This window comes from Dendrobates tinctorius, unplaced genomic scaffold, assembly GCF_039654945.1.
Source record: "Dendrobates tinctorius isolate UK_male_01 unplaced genomic scaffold, ASM3965494v1 ptg000016l, whole genome shotgun sequence".
Taxonomy (NCBI): domain Eukaryota; kingdom Metazoa; phylum Chordata; class Amphibia; order Anura; family Dendrobatidae; genus Dendrobates; species Dendrobates tinctorius.
This window is the reverse complement of record NW_027361684.1, coordinates 57,696,635-57,719,876: the sequence shown is the minus strand read 5'-3', so window position 1 is coordinate 57,719,876 and position 23,242 is coordinate 57,696,635. Positions and strand designations below refer to the sequence as shown.

Genomic DNA, 23,242 nt, shown 5'->3' with positions numbered 1-23,242 from the left:
TGTTGATGATTATGGCTTACAGCCAGTGAAAACTCAAAAGTCATTATCTCATTAAATTAGAATACTTTATAACACCAGCTTGAAAAAATGATTTTAAAATCCGAAATATTGGCCTACTAAAATGTATGTTCAGTAAATACTCAATACTCATTATTCATCTGCTCAGAGTGTCTGGGACTCTGTGATGGACAGCTCTGGCATCCTATCCTGTGCTGGGGCGTGCTGAGCTGTCGGTGCTTTGATTAACAGCTTGGTTGACCTATCTGAATGGAAGGTGCAGAAACTTCCACAGGTGCTCCATATTCTTGGTAATTGCCCTGTTATTTAGGTGAGCTGTCTGGCCCAGATCATTGCCAGTCAAAAGCTTGTTCTATCCTGGTGGTCTCTGGTGTGTTCGCCTGTACCCTGTGCTGTAAGTTCTGCTGTAAGTTGTGATCTTCTTCTGCTGCTGACCTTTTGGACCATGTTCAGACTACCTGTTTGTCATTGTCCCTTTGCATCTGATATTCTGCTGCTGACCTTTGAACCGTGTTCAGACTACCCGCTTGTCATTGCTCCTTTGCATCTGATATTCTGCTGCTGACCTTTGGACCGTGTTCAAACTACCCATTTCATATTGCCCCTTTGTTTATCTACTGTTTCTCTGGCATTCTGACCCTGGCATGTGACCTGACTTGCGACTTCGTATTTTCCCTTGGTTTACTACGTGATCTTTTGGTATTGACCCCAGAACATCTGACTGCACTTATTCATGGCCTAGCCGTAGGTTGTGACTAGTGTCACAAATACTTGGTCGGGGCTCCTTTGGCATCAATTACTGCATCAATGCGGCGTGGCATGGAAGCTATCAGTCTGTGGCACTGCTGAAGTGTTATGGAAGCCCAGGTTACTTTGAAAGCAGCCTTCAGCTTGTCTGCATTGTGGGGTCTTGTGTCTCTAATCTTCCTCTTTACAATAACCCATAGATTCTCTATGGGGTTAAGGTCAAATAAGTTTGCTGGCCAATCAAGCACAGTGACAGTGTTGTTTTTAAATCAGGTATTGGTACTTTTGGCAGTGTGGACAGGTGTCAGGTCCTGCTGGAGAATTAAATGTCCATCTCCAAAAAGCTTGTCAGCATGAAGTGCTCCAAAATTTCCTGGTAGACGGCTGCACTGACTTTGGTTTTGATAAAACACTGTGGACCTATATCAGCAGATGACATGGATTCCCAAACCATCACTGATTGTGGAAACTTCACACTAGACCTCAAGCAGCTTGGATTGTGGCCTCTCCACTCTTGCTCCAAACTCTGGGACCTTGATTTCCAAGGTCTAGTGTGAAGAGAGATGCTCTCTCACCTCTCCACTGCAGCTATGTGTACTCCTGCTATCATTACACTAAGGGAAGTGAGGGAGGAGCAGAGATTCATCATAACAGGAGGTCTGACAGATTGATAGCATTTCTGAACGTTCTCGCGCGATCAGCGATAACCAGCGGGGGAGCCGGTCGTAGGTAAGTATCAGACACAGAGATATCGCTAGCAATATCGCTATAACGTCACAAGTTATAGCGATATTGCTAGCGATATCTCTTAGTGTGACATGCCCTTAACTTTGCATTTATGAAACAAATAATAAAAATAATTATGTATTAAGGTGTACATTTCATTATATCAGTCCAAGCATTTGTATTAGTACTTAATTCTTATTAAAAGTGTTTTTATTGTATAATGTCTGTATTTCATTGCCGTACTAAGGAGAAATGACTGCAGGAACAGGTATCTAATGGTGTTTGTCAGTTTGCAGTGATGAGTTAACTCACAAGTACAAAGGTTTCACAGTAATGAATGAGAATGAACGCTACGAGGCTCTGCGCCATTGTAGGTATGTGGATGAGGTGATCACTGATGCCCCATGGACGCTCACTCCAGAATTTTTAGAAAAACATAAGGTAATAATGAACCCAAAAATCTTTATTAATGTTATTAATGATTACAGTAAAACTCTGTTCGGCATGAATCATACACTGACTCTGTTTTTGCAGCTGTATAAGCTTTACACTGAAGCACTGCAGCATTTCAGAAATTAAAATATACATTGAAAAATGAGCCAGGAACTATGCAACTAAAATGACTAGTCGGTGCCAGTTTGGCGACTACTCCCAACCCTGCACCCCCAGACTGACAGGTTTCTCCCTATGTGTTTACATTGGGGCAGATCTGTTGGTCATGGGCAATGAGGAGAGGAGAAACTGCAAAGGACCTGCCTCAGACTAGGCATCCAAGACATAAGGTCCCCAACTGGCATTTTAAAGTACGGTATGTACGCCCCATTGTTTCTGTGTAAAACATAGACAGGACTGCTATAATACAGCACTGTTAGGTTTCCATTAATAGAAGAAAATTTTATGATGGAATAAGAACTGTATTTGAATCTATGCTAATCTCCATGTCTTGTGTCCGTCTGTCTGTCTGTCTATTTCTTTATCTATCTCTATCTATTTGTTTCCTAGTTAATATCGCAGCTTTTCTGTGGATTATACACATATAAGTATATACAGTTGTGTGAAAAAGTGTTTTCCCCCTTCCTGATTTCCTATTCTTTTGCATGTTTGTCACACTTAAATGTTTCAGATCACCAAACTATTTTAAATATTAGACAACGATAAAACAAGTAAACACAAAATGCCATTTTAAAATGAAGGTCTTTATTATTAACGGAAAAAGAAATTCAGACCTACAGAGCCCTGTGTGAAAAAGTGATTGACCCCTAAACCAAATAACTGGTTGGACCACCCTTAGCAGCAACAACTTCAATAAAGCATTTGTGATAAGTGGCAATGAATCTTTTACAACGCTCTGGAGGAATTTTGGCACACTCATCTTTGCAGAATTGTTGTAATTAAGCCACATTGGAGGGTTTCCGAGCATGTACCACCTTTTTAAGGTCATGCCATAGCATTTCAATCAGATTAAGGTCAGGACTTTGACTAGCCACACCAAAGTCTTAATTTAATTTTTCTTAAGCCATTCAGAGCTGGACTTAGTGGACTTAGTGTTTTGGATCACTGTCCTGCTGCATAACCCAAGTGCGCTTCAGCTTGAATTCACGAACAGATGGTCAGACATTCTCCTTCAGTATTTTTGGTAAACAGCAAAATTCATGGTTCCATGAATTCAGCAAGTCTTCCAGGTCTTGAAGCATCAAACAGCCCCAAACCATCACACTACCACCACCATATTTTACTGTTGGTATGATGTTCCTTTTCTGAAATGCTGTGTTACTTCTACACCAGATGTAATGAGACATTCACCTTCCAAAAAATTCAACTTTGGTATCTCCAGTCCATGAAGATTTCTCCCAAAAGTCTTAGGAATCATGAAGATGTTTCACTGCAAAACTGAGACCAAAATTTATGTTCTTATTGCTCAGCAGTGTTTTTCATCTTGGAACTCTAGGATGTAAACTCAGATTTCTGACACTGAAAACTACATTACTACCAAAACTCAGATGGTAATTTTCAGATTTCAAGATGCCTTGCACACAGTAAAGGCATCCAGTGCCAGAGGCAGCAAAACAACCCCAAAACATCTTTGAAGCTCCACCATATTTGACTGTAGGTACTGTGTTCTTTTCTTTATAGGCCTCATTCCGTTTTTGGTAAACAGTAGAATTATGTACTTTACCAAACAGCCCTATCTTGGTCTCATCTCTCAACAAGACACCTTCCCTAAAGGATTTTGGCTTATGCACATTTTGGCAGTCTATCTTTTTTATGTATCTGTGTCAGCAACCGGGTCTGCTGCCACAGCGTTCTGTTGCGGTCATGGCTGGGCCAAGCAGACTCTTACGCACGTGCATTTGTAGACTCACTGTGCCACAGGTCCAGGCCTAGTCAGGATGGGGCTTAACTAAGCGGCTATCTTGGTGTTCACTGGTTTTGCAGCTGCTGACCCCAGGGGTCAGAAGACAAATAGAGCTTAGATTAGTTGCACCACTCCAGCGCTGAAATAAAAAATCCTACTGGAGTGCTGCTTTAAGTAAAGATTTCCCTCCACACTCTTGGCATAACCCATTCCTGTTCTTGTGACTATTTATGTACAGTACATCTATATTATGTTACATAACCAATAATAATAATAATTATTATTATTAATATGCATTTATATAGCGCCATTTATTCCATGGCGCTTTACATGTGAAAAAGGGAAATAGACAGGTACTGTAAACATGTGTAAGACAAGGGACACACAAGTACATAAGGAGAGGGGACCCTGCCCGCGAGGGCTCACAGTCTACAGTCTTATAATGTAATTGAAGTATATAAAACAAACTTATGGAAAGCACCATGAACATGAATGACACTGTAGCCTACTTCATAATAAGGTTTTGAGTTTAAATTTGACACAAATTAGGAAGAAATGCATCACATCTTCCCTTGATCTCTAAATATCTCTGTAAACCATGAATATATGATAAAGATGTAGAGAGTTTCTGTATCTTTGATCAAACGTCGCTTGATTCATTAAACTTTTATCAATTCCAGACATCCCTCTAACCAAAGTTAGATTAAGTTGATTTGCTGAACTTTATTTTTTCTAGATGAGTTTATGGCTTGATTCATGTTTATGGAGGAGTCTGATGAAGGTCTACAGCAGCTTCATCTCAGGAGTCATATATTATATTGAGCACTATGTGCCTGATCTCCGATTAATCATCACTGGTTTTTATTGTCTTCTTGTCTAATAACTTGATTAAAAATGTAAAGTTCAATAATGCTGTGTTCTTTACTTCTAGATTGATTTTGTGGCTCATGATGACATTCCATATTCATCAGCAGGTTCTGATGATGTCTACAAACACATAAAGGAGGCAGGTAATGTGCGTTATTCTGCAATCTGGGCAGAAATATTTAATTCCCCATTGTGTATGTGTGCGTGTGAGAAAAAGGGGGTTTACTAAGACCTCTGTGATAATGTAGACAATTCGGATAAATCTTCTCCAATGTGCCCTCCGTTCATTTACTAAGCAACCAATTTTAGCTAACCCCAGTAGCTCCATCTGCTTTTTCACATGTGTCATTATTAATCTTTTTAATTGTGGAACTACAATAGTGTGCATTGTGAAAACTAATTATTTTCCAAGTTCTACAATTTTTCGTCTACATAAGTTACAAAATGAAAATATTTTGATTCTAGTTTGGTGTGATGTATTACTATCTGTTCTTGCTACGTCTTACAAGGTGAACCTGCAGAGGCATGACATGAAACTTTTGCATTACCCTCCCATATTATTGATAATGCTGTCACATCGGCAATCGATACTTCTTTGTATGATCTTTATGCACTGTAACATGAAGTGTTTGTGTAATGAGATATGTCTAGTATATCTTCACAATGGAATTTCCATGAGACCTTAGTTTCTGAAATGTTACTTTTAAAACCCCCACATACACTGATGAAAAGGCGTCTGAATCCGCTGATTTCCGCGCAACCAGTCGACTATGTTATGTGTTTAGGAGAACTGTTATGAATTGAAGCGCATGGGCCCCAATGCAAAATCTCCAACAGGGAATCTAACTATTACCGGTTTTTAATAATATTGGTCTTCTCATATTGGACAAAGGGTCCATTTGTGCCCTCCTGGATTCCAGGGTCTAGGTGTGACCACAACCCCCGATCCCACTATAATTCCACATCAGCAGATAATGTCGAGGAAATAAGGATTGATCATGGTGAATTTTCGTGTCTGCTCCTCTTCTTCTCAGAAGAAGATAGGTCCATATATGTCCTGCAGTGGATTGCTCATTTCTCCTTTTTAAAAAAAACATGCAACCTCTTATGAACCAAGGCTGTATGCATATGAGATTGGTGCGGTGTCTGGAGGAATACTTATCAGTAGCGATGAGCCCATCGCTTTGAGCATCCCTGGTCCACGATCCATGTCAGTGCTCTCTAGCCATGGACAAGAGTTGCGTGAATTTCCTGAGCTTCTGGGTTCCCCGGTGTGGCATTTGATTTTCTGGAATGATATGACGTCATCTGTGCGGCGTACAGCGCAGAGGTAATATCTCGCCTGCCTTGCTAGTCATAAGCCAAGCCTGGGATCCCAGAGTGTAAGTAAATTCAAGCAGCTCCTGTCCACGGCCAGCTCAAGATAAACGGAATTGTGTGATACGAGACAACCAGCATTGAAACAAAATTCTGATAATGCCTCATCTTGCGCTACTAATCCAAGTATTTCTCAAGACATACAAAGAAAAGATCTAAACGTCTTAAAAAATGCTCTATGTGCAAAGAAGACATAAATGATGAGTCCTTTTGTTTACAGCCATTGCAAGATATTGTGAAGCTCTGCAGTTACCAAATTCATATTAACTCCTTTTGTTTATTTGATAAAGCATTTAATGCAATATTTGTTCTGAAAAATTAACAATAGAAGTTGTGTGAGATTCGTGTGACATCCATTAGATTAATAGAAAATCATGTTTTAACTACATTCACATAAGATCCTATCATCCAGCGCACCTTTCCTCTCTGTGACAGGCATGTTTGTACCAACACAGAGGACAGAAGGTATCTCAACGTCAGACATAATCACTAGAATCGTCCGTGATTACGATGTTTATGCCAGGCGCAATCTCCAGAGAGGATACACTGCAAAAGAGCTAAATGTTAGTTTCATAAACGTAAGTATAAGGACTGCTGACAACGCTGCTTCCCATAGTGAGTGAGTTTTTTTCCCTTTTTGTTAAACACGGTGTTTAAAACCAGTTCTCCTATTTCATTTGCTGTGTCTATACAATGTGAAGTGCTCTGTGTTGTAAACGACATTGGATAGAAATCTCAATTTTCATTTGAAATCATAAATTATTACAACAGTTTGATGGATTATAGGGGGATTAGAACTTTAATCCCCTCTTAAACATAAATGAATTCCACGTGTAATACCAGGATTCATTTCTTAGACCTGATAATAAGGTTTTAGTGTAAGAAATCCCTGTGAAAACAGTAATGTTACAGTTTCTAATCACATAACCGAGCATCATCTGACCGTGGCCATAATATTTCACAGAGCGCTGATAATAAATGTGAAATATATTTAATTTATATGTCAGATGAGAAATACAGGGCCGAATTTGTATGTTCTGCATTTGACAGTGGGTAAAATTTATATGTTTGGAAACTATTATTAATTAGCCTTAAAGGGAGTTATCTACTACTAGACAATTGATTTTGGACCCCAATTTAAAAAAAACCTATGTATACTCACCTCCCTTCACTAGAACTGGGTGACCTAGCCCAACCCCCGACCTCATAGTATTATACCTTCTCCACTAAAATTTAAAGTTGTCACAATGCAGTAAGGTAGACAATGTTCTCCTGGCATTCGCCACCTAGACTCATCCGTCAGGCAGCTAGATAGAGAAACGTGATCCATCACTCTACAGAACACATTTCCACTGTTCTAGAGTCCATTGGCAGAGTACTTAGCACCATTCCATCTTATGCCTAGCACTTTTGCTTTGTGATGTAAGGCTTATATATAATTAGTTATTCTGCTATGGTAATTTCATGAAGCTCACAGTTCACAAGTTTTGTACTGATGTGGTACTTGCAGGTACGCAGGATGCAGTGACGAGTCGCGAGACCGTTTGATGCATTTTATAATAACGTTTATAGGCCTAGAGGTAACTATCCTCAGTCACAGCCTGACCAACAAAAAGGGGTAACAAGGGTTGCCCTCGCAGGGGCTCTATACAAGCAAACACAAACGGGGTAGAACACGACTACGTCCGGCAATAGCCGGTCACTATAGAGCCGCGGTATGGCCGACTACGGGTCCTTAATTATATAGTCAACTTAGCCGTCCAGACGTCCCTCGCCGTTTGGGATGGTGGTCTTTCGGCGTAACAGTCGCTGGGCCCAGTTGCTGAAGCGTTGACAGTCTTCGAGCGCTCTGGCGCTCTGATGACACTGGAGCATCACAAGCCCCGGCGGAGTCCTTGGACGGACGGGCAGCAGCCCCCAGACTGGAGCAAGCGGCAGCGATGTGGGGTGGCGAGGGGCAGGCCACCTGCGCAGCTAACAGCTGCAACGGGGAATTCGCGGCAAGCAGAGGCTCGGCCCCTGCCGCGGACCGGACTGGGACAGTGGTGTCTGCTGACAGCACTGGACTTGCCGCAACCACGGGTGAGGGCAGAGCGGCTGTGGGCGGCGGGAGACAGGCCGCATCCGACGGGCTGGAGCGAGGTGGCAGCGGCCGCTGGGGTCCGCGGGCAGGCCGCAGCTGCGGGCAGGAGCGAGGCGGCAAGGGCCGCTGGTGACCGCGGGCAGGCTGCAGCTGCGGGCAGGAGCGAGGTGGCAACGGCCACTGGTGACCGCGGGCAGGCCGCAGCCACGGGCAGGAGCGAGGCGGCAACGGCCGCTTGTGAACGCGGGCAGGCCGCAGCCGCGGGCAGGAGGAAGGCGGCCGCTGGTCGTGGCGGGGCAGCGGCTCTCGGTCGGTCGTCTCGGCGCCGTCCCACTGATGTCCAGGGGAAGTATCTCTCCTGTCTCTGGCCTCCTTCCTGGCTCGGGTGAGTCGCTCTGGCTCTCAGTCGCTCCCATAATCTCCTGCTCCTTCTGTCTCGTTCTGCTGACTCACTGTGACTCGCGTTCCCCGCCCCTTTTATATTGGCTCCTCCCCCAGTCCACCTGTCAGTCTCCACGGTCTGTCCCTGAACTCTGTCCCCCAGAAACAGCTTCCCCCGGAACCCAGGTGACGGTCCCCTTGGTTCCGACCCGGACACTCGATGGGGACCCTCTCTCCCACACTCCCCCACTCTGTATGCTCACCAGTCCTCGGGCGAGGGCTTTAGTAGACTCGAGTTAATCTTTGGAGACGACAGTTCTTGTCGCTATACGAACTGGTCCTGTTCGTAACGTTCAGGGAGTTTGCCAGCTGTTGACCGCTCGGAGCGTCTAGGTTCGACCGGGGTGGAGCTTTCTGCGGCGGTGGATGGTGGTGGGTTGGTCGATTCTGGCAGGCTAACTGGGTCTGCTGCAATGTCATTACTTGGAGGGCCCACGGATATGGCTGGGAAGTCCTCTTCGTCATCCAGGTTCCAGACCGTTGACGGGGGGTCGGGGACCTGAGTGATCAGCTCGGGTCGCATGGGATCAGTGGACGCACAGGGGCGCAACATATTTCGGTGCACAGTACGAGTGAGAGGTACACTGTCTCTTTCCGATTGTATTTCATACACAGGCCCGTCTGAGCTTTTCCGGTGCAACACTCGGTACGGGTTCTCCTCCCACCGTGGTTCTAACTTGTTTTGGGGCGTTGATCTAGTACGAGTACCCGATCTCCAGCCTGGAAGTCAATTGGTGGGGGCAGCGCTCCCCCCGGGTGTTCTAGATCCTGGAGCTTTGTATGGATGATTCGGTGGAGGGTCTGCAGCCGGTGCCGGAGGTTTTGGACCACGGAGGATACTCCGGTCCAGGGTAGAGGTTCCTCCGGGTTTAACTCCAATTCCGTGATTCCTTTGCCTTCCCGTCCAAAAAGCAATGAGTAGGGGGTGTAACCAGTCACCCGGTGCGTCCGGTTATTATATACCCACACCAGCTCAGGGACGTATTGAGGCCAGTGGGCCTTTCAGTTGCTCTCCAGGGTATGCAGCATTTGGATTAGTGTCCGATTGAATCGTTCACAGGCTCCGTTTCCCTGCGGGTGGTATGGTGTAGTCCGAGACTTATCGATACCGTAGAGATGATGTTATTCTTCCATGACTCTTCCTAGGAAGCACGCTCCTTGGTCCGAATGTATTCATTGCGGGCAGCCGTACACTTGGATAAAGATTTTACAAATCGCATAGGCGGCCGACTCCGCTGTCTGGTCTCGGGTGGGGGTGACCGCGGCGAACTTGGTGAAATGGTCCACCATAACGAGACAATATTCGTACCCCTGATAGGCCGGACCTATGGTCAGATAGTCCACCGTGAGGAACTCCAGGGGAGCTGATGTTACAATTGTCTGCACAGGGGCTCCTTGCGCGGGAGGTTTAGCGAGCTCACACGAGTGGCAGGTTCGGCAATCCTCTTCCACAGCAGCGTGCAAGCATGGATGGTACACCATCTGCTGCAGCCATTGCAAAGTCTTTTGAGCACCAAAGTGAGCCCCGTTCTCATGGGCCTCCGGAGCCAGTTGGCTGAGATGGGTTCTGGGCACGATTACTTGCCATATTGTAGCCGACGTTGTTCGTGACACGGCTTTTCGATATAAAAGGCCCTTTTTGATGACTAGCTTTTCACACTGGCGCAGCATCAGCAACATATGCTGGGTCAAAGTCTGTCTCTGTGAGCCAGTGGGCAACTTGCCTGTGGCCACCCATCGGCGCACAAGTCCAATTTCTCTATCTTCCTGCTGCTGCTGAATCCATTTGTTGTGTGGCTGTTCCAGTATTCCTCCTGAGAGCTCCAGATGAGGCGCTTCTTGCGCGTTGACTGTAAGCGTGGCGGTGGTGAGGGCAAACAGCGTCTCCTCCCCCTCTAATTCGTCATCTCAAATCCTCCCTGGGGTGGTGTGTCGGATTCTGGAGAGTGCATCGGCGTGCACGTTTTCAGCTCCCCGTTTGTAGATGATCTTGTAGTTGAACTTGGCCATCCGAGCCACCCACCGCTGCTCTAGGGCCCCCAGTATGGCATTCTCCAAATGGGCTAACGGGTTGTTATCTGTCCGCACCACGACTTCGGAGCCCGCCAGGTACTCTGCGAACCGCTCCATCTTTGCCCACACCACCGCGAGGAGCTCGAGCTTAAAGGAGCTGTAATTGTCCGGGTTGCGTTCGGAGTCGTGCAGCGACCGGCTACCATAGGCGATCACTTTATCCCAGCTGTCCTGCACCTGTGACAACACAGCTCCTAGTCCCTGGAGGCTCCCGTCGGTATGCAGGATGAACGGTTGCGAGAAATCTGCATATGCCAAAACCGGGGCGTCCGAGAGTGCAGCTTTGAGATCTTGAAACGCATCCTCTTGCGATTGCTGCCACTGGATCTTCCGTCCATTCGCCCCGGCTGGAGCCCCCTTCAGCAGGTCCTGCAGGGCTCGGGCTCGGCGTGCAAAATTCTTCACGAACCGACGACAGTAGCTGGCCAACCCCAGAAATGCCCACATGTCTTTCACCGTCTCGGGGGTAGGCCACCCCTGGATGGCAGCAATCTTTTCCAGGGATGGTCTGACACCCTCCGCCGAGACGGTATGCCCCAGATATTCAATCTGGGTGTGGAACAGGTGGCATTTCTGGGGCTTCATCTTTAACCCGTACTTCTACAGCAGGCTGAACACCTGCCCCAACCACCGCAGGTGGTCCTCGAACGTGGCGGAAAAGATAATATCGTCCAGGTATATCAACGTGGCTTCAAAGTTGAGGCCTCCTAGACACCACTCCATCAACCGCTGGAAGGTTCCTGGGGCATTGGCCAGCCCGAACGGCATCCAATTAAACTCGAACAGTCCCATGGGAAGGATAAATGCCGTCTTAGCTCTGTCGTCCTCTGACATCGGCACCTTCCAGTACCCACTGGCCAGATCTAGAGTTGAAAAGTACGTCGCGTTCCCCAAGGCGGACAGAGATTCTTCTAGGCGGGGCAATGGATACGAATCCTTGATGGTGCAGGCGATCAAATTTCGCTAGTCCACGCAAAAACGCAGAGTGCCATCTTTTTTACGAACCAGAACAATGGGGGCCGCCCAAGGGCTCTGGCTTTCTCGTATGACCCCCTTCCGAAGCATTTGGGCTAAGAGGGTTTTCACTTCCTGGTATAGCTGCGGTGGTATTTGCCGATATCGCTCCCGGATGGGGGCTGCTCCTGCCGTGGGGATCCCATGCGTGATGGCTGTGGTACATCTGAAGTCATCCTCATGACTGGCGAAGACACTGTAATATTGTCCAAGAAGTGTCTCTACCTGGAGGAGTTGGGCTGGCGCTAAGCCGGAAAGTTTGGCCCGCATTCTCTCCAGGATGGCTCGACCTTTCTCCTGGGTCGAGGATACGGCAGCCTGTTGGGTTCGTACCGTTACTGCCCAAGGATCTTCGGGCTGCACCTTCAACTGGACCACGGGGTCCGGCAGCATCTCCTCCAAAGGCCCCACTAGTTTGGCCATTTCGGCCCGGGGCTTCAGGGGGCGATATCTTGGTCTTCCAGGTTGACACAACGCACCAGGACGGTCCCCACCTGCACCGTGGCCAGGGAGCGGGCTACCAGTATGCCAGGGTGCAGGCGCTCTGAGTAACATGGTTCCACCTGCACCTCCACACCCTCCAGTGGCATCGGGGCGTGGATTGGCAGGGCTACCACCATCTGCCCTGGAGGAAGCACGAGCGGGGGGCCGCCGGCGCGATGACCTTGCCTAGCGCCTCACCCTCCTTGCACTCCTGGAGCGCTCGCGCCTCCCTCACCAACCGCTGGAAGACCTGCCCTTGGGCCGTGCGAGAACCCCAGTGGCTCAGAGTCTCTTGTGTGGGCTCATTGAGGAGGTTGCCGAACTCTCGTAGTATGTTCATACCCAGAGTAACAGGATGTTTGCTGTTTGTGTCTCCCTGGGTCAGGACCACTCCCCGGCGGCCGAGTGATTTGCCGCTTATCGAAATCTGCATCCAGGCTACTCCGATGACAAGAACTGGAATCTGGTTGGCGGCTACCAACTTTATCACGGTCCCCCACTGAGGTCTCACTGCTTTGGGAAAATGCTGACGAAAATAAGTCTCTGGCATGGTCGTTACTTGCGATCCCGTATCTACCAGGCATCGCACGGCACGGCCTTCGATCTCTGCCCATACAACTGGGCACCGCGCGACCAGGTCTTCGTGCTTTCCTCCACCCCGTGTGATGGGCTCCGGCTCCGGGCGGTGTCTCCATGGCTCAGGGTCCTCTGCTCTTCTTGGCCAGCTGGGTGGGTTTCCCCTGGAACGTGGGCACTCTCGGGCGGAGTGTCCCAATTCTCCACAATCGTAACAGGCGAATGGTCGTGGGGACCGACTTGGGTGAGGGCTGCGATGGTTCATGCCTCCTTTACGCGGCCCCGGCTTACTCCTTGCGGCCGCTTTCTTGACTTCGGCCAGTTCACCTTTAATACTCTGTATCTCTTGCTTCACCTCTTGTACCCAGTGGGGTTCGCTCAGGGCGCTTACGGATGCTTCGACTCTCCGAGCCATCCCCACGGGGACCGTCACCTCTTGCTCCTGTTCCCGATCCCGTGCCTCCTTCCCTATTTCTGAAAAGGTCAGATGTGGGTGCAGTCACACCCGCTCCCGCAAAGCCTGTCTTGTCAGGGTGTCTCGTAACCCGATCACTAACAGGTCACGTAATGTTATGTCCACTGTCCCCATGCCGACTCCATCCTTCCTTTCAATGGCTAAAAACAGTTCCTGCAAAACATTCATATACTGGTTCACGGTTTCCCCCTCTTTCTGCATGCGTCCAAACATCTGGGTTCTCAGTTCCCCCACATCGGTCGGTTCCCCATAGGTCTCTTCAAAGAACTGTAACACCCCGACGAAGGTGTTTCGCTGCCCCCGGGGCCTCAACATTACGGTATCCCGGGCTTCCCCGTCCAACGCCATCAGGGCCACTTCTGCCTCTAGGTCAGGGGTAAGCGGATGCATCCTAAATAACCCACGCATTCGCTCTGTCCAGTTCCACAGCATAGTATTGTTGCCGGAGAACCTGGGTAGATGGCTTAGCATAGCCCCCAAAAGAAAAGCTGGGCCGGGGGCCCTCGTTGTCCGCGCTCGGAGACTGCATCCTGCCGACTACGCCAAATGTGGTACTAGCAGGTACACAGGATGCAGTGACGAGTCGCGAGACGGTTTGATGCTTTTTATAATAACGTTTATAGGCCTAGAGGTAAATATCCTCAGTCAAAGTTCCTTACACTTGCCAGTCCTACTCTAACGTGAAAACCACAGAAAGAGGAAAGAATCCTCCAATATTTGAGAAAAAACCAAAACAGGCAGAGATGCTTATTTGTATAAACAGGCCTCAATACAAATGCACTAACAGGGTGCAGCGGACCCAAGTAAAATGGCAACTGCACAGGTGCAAGAATACCTAATGAAACAGCCAGCCTACAATCAGGGATTGGCCGTGTGGCACACCAGTGCAAAAAAATAATCCGTATGTGGCAGTGTTCACACAGGGAATGCAAAGCATATGGTTCACAGCCTCTTAGTAACACCATATAGGGGGGCTGCCCAGTGCTAACTATAATGCCTCCCGTGTGAACAGAGGCCACAGTTTACAGAACCATTTGGGCCCAACTGCACCCTGAAAAGATAAAAAGTGCACAAAAACATATCCATATATGTAAGGTATTGGTTAATATTATGGCCATAATACGTAAGCTGGCAAACTAACGTCAAAGTTCCTTACACTTGACAGTCCTACTCTAACATGAAAACCACAGAAAGAGGAAAGAATCCTCCAATATTTGAGAAAAAACAAAACAGGCAGAGATGCTTACTTGTATACTTACTTGTTTTAGTTTTATCCTCAGTCACAGCCTGACCAACAAAAAGGGGTAACAAGGGTTGCCCTCGCAGGGGCTCTATACAAGCAAACACAAACGGGGTAGAACACGACTACGTCCGGCAATAGCATTCCAGTTGTATACTTGTAGTTATGCACAAATAAAATAGGTAAAAAAGACTCTTCTGAACCAGAAATGCAAACACATGAGCTTCTAAGATGGCTGACAAAATGTGAATTAGGAAGAAGGTAGGGGTTACTGATATCAGAGCTATATCAGAGTCACATGAAGGAGGCAGGGCAATTTCTAAAAGGGGCCTATTGCAAGGTAGCATAACAACAACACAATGATAATACAATACTGTCTGTATGATTCCTAAATCAGGAGACATGACAGCTGGTGACTAAGGATGAGCAAGTATACTCGTTAGGATTCGGTACTCGGTGAGAAATGTGTTACTTGCAGTACGCGAATTCTAGCGAGTAAATTTCACTACTCGCCTCGCAACATACGGCACAGCCCACACAGTCCCCGCACAGCCCGGCACAGTTCCCGCACAGTCCCCATACAGCCCGGCACAGTCCCCCGCACAGCCCGGCACAGGCCCCACACAGCCCGGCACAGTCCCAGCACAGCCCCACACAGGCCCGGCAGAGCCCGGCACAGGCCAGCACAGCCCTGCACACACACACACAGCCCATTACTCACATTTCCCAAAGATTTACCTTGTACTCACTACTCGTTACATATACCTGAGCATTAGGAACCACTGGTAACGAATACAGCGAGTCCGAGTATTTCACTACTCGCTCATCCCTACTGATGACTTCTATACACTATGCGTTTCAGCAGTAAGTTCTGTCACTTATTAATAATACCACTTACAGTTGATTTTGGAGTATTTAGTAGGGAAGAATTTGTACAAATTGACTCGTTACATCCGTGACCCTCAGTTACTGTACTAGCTGACCTCTGAGATCTTTAGAAAAAAAACATAATTACATACATGGTTGAGGCTGGTGTTATACACCTGTGGAAATGTGACTGAAAGAAAAGTGTAAATTCAATGATTAAGAGATGTCCTCAGTACATTTGTCCATTTATTGTATGTTGGATTCATTGTAAAGATGCCAACAAATCCCAGTGGGCCGAACTGACATCACTTTCTGATGTTAACCTGCACTTTGCACATAGCAAACTTCCTTCTCTTACATTTTGCTTAAAATAATGTCAGTACTGAGAGCTTCCCGTTCTCTTAGGTAATTCTCGCTGCTACCTGGTCAAAATACCAAGGCTCCGACAACTTTAGCAAGAACCCCATAGCAGCTACGGGCAAATAAACTACAATAATTTGGCAGCTGTACTTTTTGTATACCAATTATCATTCTCTATGTATGCTGGATAATTTTATTTCTATAATAATTTGAACTGTAATTGTTTTTATAACAGGAGAAAAAATACAGATTTCAAAACCAAGTAGACAAAATGAAAGAAAAGGTGAAAAATGTGGAAGAAAAATCCAAAGAATTTGTCTACAAGGTAGAAGAGAAGAGCCACGATTTAATACAGAAGTGGGAGGAGAAATCAAGGGAGTTTATTGGGAGTTTTTTAGAGTTGTTTGGTCCTGATGGTGCCTGGGTACGTCTGCAGTTCGCTTTCTTTAATGGCTGTCCTAATGGTTTAAGTTTCTGTACAAGGAAATATATTTTTTTTATGCACAGGAATGAAATAAATTAGACTATTTCAGCATAACCAAAACCTCAGAATAACCCCATTAACCCCTTAAAGACTGACCAATGTTTTGCTTTTGTGGTTTTATTTTTTCTTCCCCTTCACCTTACAAGAGGCAACTCATTACTCTTGTAATGAGAGCTTTCTTTTTTTCGGGATGAGTTACAGTTTTGAAAGACACTATTCAATTTGACATAAAAAAAATGCGGAGAAATTGTGACAAAAATGCATTTCCACCATGTTTTCTCTGTTAAAATTACTCTAACTCATGATTCTCTAGGTTAGTATGATAACGGCGATACCAAACACCTGTTTTTTTGTGTTTGGTACCAATGTTTTTTGACACTTTGATCTTTTTTCATTAGTTTTTTGGGAGTAATGGTGTCCACAAAAACACAATTCTGCCCTTTTTATTTTTTTAAATCTCATTACAGATTGTATTATATGGGTTAGTTCATTTTACATTTAGATAGACTGAACTTATACTGACACAGCGATACTAATAGTTTAATTTTTTTACATCTTTATTTTTAACATGGGAAAAGGAAAGTGATTTAAATTTTAATACGTATTCTTCTTTTTCAATTTTGAAAAACTTTTAATTTTTTTACTGTGTAAGATAAAGACAGCAGAGTTTAAATAATTAAATATTTAAAATTTGCGCTTAATAATGAACCCTGTTGTGAATTCTCTCTCTGGCTTCCCTCTGGTGATTTCTGAAGATAGTGGAGCTGGTCAGATTGAGAGTTCTCTTTCTGGGCTCCCTCTGGTGGTTACTGGAGGTAGTGGAGCTGTTCTGATTGACAGAGGCTTGCCACCTGATAATGAGGAAGACGATTGTAGATTTGGGGTTTCTGATTGGGATTTAAGACAGCTGACTCGCTGTATCCCTGCTGGTGATTTTCTTCTTGTGCCTCCTGAGGTCTGATGTCTCCTGCTCTTTCCCTGCATGTTCAGCTAAGTGGTTCATTTGCTATTCTGTTTGCATTTGATCTGGCTTGTTTATCTCTGCTTTGTGCGGGTCAGCTAGTTCCAGCTTGGGCTGTGCTGAATCACCGCCCATATGTTACTGCATGTGCCAGTTTGTTTTGTCCCCTTTTATATTGGTCTCTTTTTGCTTTACTTTCAGAATATACCAGAGTGCTGATTAGTGGGGGTGAAGTTGTGCGACTTCATTGTTTTGTGCATCAGACGTGTTGGACTTTTTGGCAGGGTTTTTTGCGTGATTGCAGACAGTGTCTTTCCTTTCCTGTCCTGTCTAGTCAGTGTGGGCCCCATCGATTGCTCAGTCTATTTTCTGCCTGCGTTTGTGTTTTCATCTTGTCTCACCGACAATATATGTTTGGGGGCTATCTATTCCTTTGGGGTCTGCTCCGGGGCAGTTTAGATTTCCCCTTTCTTGCTTTAGGCTTAGTTAGCTCTCTGGCTGTGCCGAGGCATCTAGGATCATCGTAGGTACGCTCCACGGCTACTGCTAGTTGTGTGGACAGGATCAGGGGTCTGCATCCGCTTAGATACCAACCTCTCTGGTTTTCTGTGGCTTAGCCTGGGCCTGCTATCCTCTTCGGTGACCCATTCATAACAGAACCCTTTTAGCTTGTAGTGAACTAAAAATTACACACAAATGAATTGGATTGCTCCAAGTTAGGTAGTTATTACCTTAAGTTATAATCTGAGTGGATGTCTGGACTCCAGAGGACCAGTAAAGAGCGCTGTATATCTTGATGTGAAGTCAGATTGAATGATATTTGTCAGATAAACGTGGGTTAATACCACGGCTCTTCAGGAGTGCTGTCCCGGACGGTGACAGACACTCCACGCTCCCCTCTTCCAGCGGCGCGCCGGCATGCAGTGTGCACGATGTGAAGCTGTGGCGTGAGATGAGCCAACAGGACCTTCGTGATGTCACCAGTCACGTGGGAGCGTGATAGATTACAGGGAGTACAGTGGACAAATTCCTCTCCGACTAGTTTAGGGAAAAAACACGGTTTCCTTAATCAGGGATAAAACTAGTCGGAGAGGAATTTGTCCACTGTGCTCCCTGTAATCTATCACGTAACTGGTCCTGTTGGCTCATCTCACGCCACAGTTCACATCGTGCACACTGCACGCCGGCGCGCCGCTGGAAGAGGGGAGCGTGGAGTGTCTGTCACCGGCCGGGACAGCACTCCTGAATAGCCGTGCTATTAACCCATGTTTATCTGGCAAATATCATTCAATCTGACTTCACCTCAAGATATACAGCGCTATTTACTGGTCCTCTGGAGTCCAGACATCCACTCAGATTTTGGCTCATCTCACGCCACATTTCACATCGTGCACACTGCACGCCGGCGCGCCGCTGGAAGAGGGGAGCGTGGAGTGTCTGTCACCGGCCGGGACAGCACTCCTGAATAGCCGTGCTATTAACCCACGTTTATCTGGCAAATATCATTCAATCTGACTTCACCTCAAGATATACAGCGCTATTTACTGGTCCTTTGGAGTCCAGACATCCACTCAGATTACACCTTAAGATAATAACTACCTAACTTGGAGCAATCCAATTCATTTGTGTGTATTTTTTAGTTCACTACAAGCTAAAGGGGTTCAGTATTAAGCGCAAATTGTAATTATTTATTTATATTTTATTGATCACATTGGTGGTGTGTGTTCCTAATTTGCAGCAAGTGTTCCTCTCTTTTTTCTACAGTTACTAGCACCACCTACAGTCTATACTAGAGTTTAAATAACAGCAGAGATTGTAGTTTAGCTCCTCAGTGTCACGGTTCCACCCCTCAGTGTGTCTGGGGTGCGGTTACTGACAGTTCGGCTGTCCAATCTGGTATAGGGGTGTGCTGAAGCTGTCAGTACTCTGATTGACAGCTTGGCCATCCAATCTAGTACAGGGGTGTGCTGAGCTGTCAGTGTGTTGATTGACAGCTTGACTATCCAAATCGGAGACTGTGAGGCGTCGACCGTCTCATGTGTTCATTATTCCATTTAATGGCCATGCTTCTTAACTGAGCTAAGTTTCCCAGAACACTGCTAGACATACATTCATCTTGTGAGGTTTCTGCTGTGCCTTCCTGTGCCTTCAGTTCTGTATGCTTGATCTGTTGCCTGACCTTGGACTTTTTTCTGACCATGCGCCTGTTTAACCCCTTCAGCTCTGATCCATTATCCTCCAATACTCTGACCTCGGAACCTTACCTACACTTTTTTCTCTTCCTTCTGTTTATGATGTACACTCCTGTCTTCTGACCTTAGACTCCTTGACCACTCTGACTCACAGCTTGGCCATGAGAAGTGACTAGCGTCATATTAGAAGTGACTAGAGTCACTTTACGTCTGGCCACTACGTTTTTCTTTTTTGCCAGTATGGGTCCTGTTCTCACGCTTTGCGGTCAGGTGGCAAATTTGTTGCAGATGACTCAGGATCTGGAGAAGGATGGCCAGAGTCTGGAATCATTGTAATATCAGTTGTAGGGTCAGATAAATAACTTGATGAAGACCTCCCTTAGCCCCCCACTGCCGGCAGTGGCTATAACGTCAGTACACTGTGATGTACAGTTGGTCTCTCCCGAACCTGTGATATCCCTCCCTGATAATTTTTTGGGAGCGAAAGACCAGTTTAGGGTATTCAGGGAGAGCTGTAAGTTATTTTTTACACTGCACCCCTGGTCGGCAGAGGAGGAGTTCCAGCGGGTGGGAATAATCATGTCACCAATGCGAGGGGGTCCTCAGACCTGGACATTTTCTTTGTCCCCACAAGCCCCAGAACAGTTTTCTGTTGATGCTTTTTTTTGAAAGTTTAGGTTTGATATATGACGAACCCGACAGTATCCAGGTCGCGGAGGCTAAGATCATGAACCTGGCATAAGGCAGTCGCACAGCTGAGGACTACTGTACTGAGTTCCGGCAGTGGTCCACCGAAGTTCTATGGAGCGATGCTGCTCTCAGGTGCCAGTTCCCAAGAGGCCTTTCCAAGACACTCAAGGATGCTCTGGTCCTCCATGATGCCCCTTGTTCTCTGATGTAGGCCATGACTCAGGCCATACGAATGGACCATAGAATCCGTGAGAGACATGGTGAACAGCAGGACACAGGTTATACTTCCCCAGAGCAGGTCCATTTACCCGAGGTTAGAGTTGCCAGTCTTCGTGTTGTGGAGAGAAGACGGAGACAAGATCTTGGACTCTGTCTATACTTTAGGTTTCCTGTGCCTTGAGTTCTGTATGCTTAATCTGTTGCCTGACCTTGGACTTAATTCTGACTATCCGCCTGTTTAACTCCTTCAGCTCTGATCCGTTATCCTCTCGGTACTCTGACCTCGGAACTTTACCTGACTACGCTTTTGTCTCTTCCTTCTGTTTATGATGTACCCTCCTGGCTTCGGACCTTGAATACCTTGACCATTCTGACTCACGGCTTGGCCGTGAGAAGTGAAAGTGTCACATTAGAAGTGACTAGCGTCACACTCAGATGGTGGGTATGTAATATAGTCTGCATCAGCCAAATGTGGAGGGACATCTGCCCCTGAGCCCTCTCAATACGCGATCCCCTACACAATCTTGAACATGCGTTACAGGGTTAGCGATGTCTGGTTTCGAAAATCCATTCTTGTATATGCTTTTGGGAATCCTGAGTTTCTGAGAGGGGGTATTTCCCAATCAGACCTCAATACATCTTTAAATTACATAGCCAGCCTATTATTGTAACAAAATTAATGTAATACTTTTTTGCACCTGTGGAGGCACTGCAGGGAAATAAAACACGTGCTAACCTGGTAGGTTACAACTTATGAGCTCCTTGTGGGCAGGTAATGATTGGGGAACTCATAACAAAACAAGATTATCTACAGTAGATAATATCTCATTTTAAACCATTTCATTTGGGCATTGCCAAGAATAGTTTATTTCCATATTCTTCTGCTTTAATGTGACTACTGATAGAACACTGAAACAAAGTTCCAGGATTGAACTCTGCTCAAAATACAAAGTGAGTTTTACCATCTTAGGGGTTGATCAAGAACCTTAAGTGTAGAAACATTTCTTTGGAATGTTGCGGGCTTTATTTTTACTCTAGGAAGTTTATTGGTCTCGATCTTTGGTTTATATAATAAGAATAAATTCTATATAAAAACTTACACAAATCACATAATGTACAGTCGTACAGTACTAATAGTGTTCATTTTCTTCCAGAAGCAGATGTTTCAGGAGAGAAGCGGGAGGATGCTTCAAGCACTATCCCCAAGGCAGAGTCCTACAAGCAGCCCAACTCGAGAACGTTCTCCATCTCGTTCTCCTTCTCCGCCCTTGCCATGGATGCTTAATAAGACCTCACCTCCATTATCACCCAAAGGTGCAGCATCTGCCTCTATCAGCAGCATGAGTGAAGGAGATGAAGATGAAAAGTAACCAGTACATGTTTTAAAATAAAAGCAGTTTAGCTTCTTTTTCCACCACGGGGTCTACACTCCTTATTGCTTAGGTGACTTTGCAAGGGCCAAAACAGATTTTCTCTTAAGTAAAGTTTAATTTGAGGATTCAAACTGAGAGCAGCATTTTTGGACACATATAAATATATTATATATTCTAGGGCACCTTGTTAAAAATGTAGGCAGTTGTAGACAAATTTGGATAGAAGATTCATTGCGCCATAAATGAATAGCTGTTTTTTCCAAGTTAGTCAGAATCTACCACGCCAAAGCAGTTTGATATTAAACCTATTAAAACAGCCAAAAAATTACAAGGACAGAAAAGGTGAAATGTTACAACAGTTATTTAGTGTAATACGGGCAAGTGGTTCCTGGTATACTTGAACCTTGTGTATGGCTGCAAACCATGCACAGATTATAGACCAGTATTGATTAATTTTTGATACTCAAGTGTTAAAACTTTAAAGATGAAGCAGGAATAGATCATTTTCTGCATGTTGCACTGTGTTAACTATCAGAAACCTAAGGTGCATAGACTGGAGTCCATTTTATGAATTTAATTAGCAGTAATTATGCAAGCCCTTGACACACTGGCGCTAGGGTAGGAGGATCATCTGCGTAATTGCTAATGCAGATATACAGTGGGGGAAATAAGTATTTGATCCCTTGCTGATTTTGCAAGTTTGCCCACTGACAAATACGTGAACAGTCTATAATTTTAAGGGTGAGTTAATTTTAACATTGAGAGACAGAATATCAAAAATAAAATCCAGAAAATCACATGGTATAAATTATATCAATTTTATTTCCATTTGCAGTGAGAAATAAGTATTTGATCCTTCTGGCAAACAAGACTTAATACTTGGTGGCAAAACCCTTGTTGGCAAGCACAGCAGTCAGACGTTTTTTGTAGTTGATGAGGTTTGCGCACATGTCAGGAGGAATTTTGGTCCACTCCTCTTTGCAGATGAATTCTAAATCATTAAGATTTTGAGGCTGTCGCTTGGCAACTCAGAGCTTCAACTTCCTCGCTAAGTTTTCTATGGGATTAAGGTCTGGAGGCTGGCTAGGCCACTCCATGACCTTAATGTGCTTCTTTTTGAACCACTCCTTTGTTTCCTTTGGCTGTATATTTTGAGTCATTGTCTGGCTGGAAGACCCAGCCACAACCCATTTTTAATGTCCAGCCGGAGGGAATGAGTTTGTTACTCAGAATTTTGCGGTACATGGCTCTATCCAGTCTCCCATTGAAGCGGTGACGTAGTCCTGTGCCCTTAGCAGAGAAACACCCTGAAATCATAATGTTTCCACCTCCATGCTTAGCAGTGGGTAAGGTGTTCTTTGGGCCATAGACAGCATTTATCTTCCTCCAAACACAGCAACTTGAGTTAACGCCAAAGAGCTCACTCTTTGTCTCATCTGACCACAGCACCTTTTCCCAATCACTCACAGAATCTACCACGTGTTCATTGGCAAATTTCAGATGAGCCTGCACATGTGCCTTCTTGAGCAGGGGGACCTTGCGGGCACTGCAGGATTTTAGACCTTTATGGCGTAATGTGTTAACAATGGTTTTCTTGGTGACAGTGGTCCCAGCTGCCTT

The 23,242-nt window shown here is 45.7% G+C and overlaps 1 protein-coding gene across 5 annotated transcripts in view; it reads left to right on the top strand.

Annotated features, from left to right (window-relative positions):
- Window positions 1-21,666, top strand: part of PCYT1B (phosphate cytidylyltransferase 1B, choline) — a 93,032-nt gene extending 71,366 nt beyond the window's left edge. The window contains exons 4-8 of one of the 5 annotated variants that reach the window (XM_073565905.1): window positions 1,781-1,932; window positions 4,779-4,857; window positions 6,527-6,669; window positions 15,939-16,028; window positions 21,407-21,666. In XM_073565905.1, the coding sequence (XP_073422006.1) occupies window positions 1,781-1,932; window positions 4,779-4,857; window positions 6,527-6,669; window positions 15,939-16,028; window positions 21,407-21,619 (677 nt within the window). In that variant the 3' untranslated portion in view covers window positions 21,620-21,666. Of the gene's footprint in view, window positions 1-1,780; window positions 1,933-4,778; window positions 4,858-6,526; window positions 6,670-15,938; window positions 16,128-21,403 lie in introns of all 5 variants that reach the window. The other 4 variants (XM_073565904.1, XM_073565903.1, XM_073565902.1 and 1 more) reach the window with 4 other exon arrangements.
- The last annotated feature ends 1,576 nt before the right edge of the window (window positions 21,667-23,242 follow it).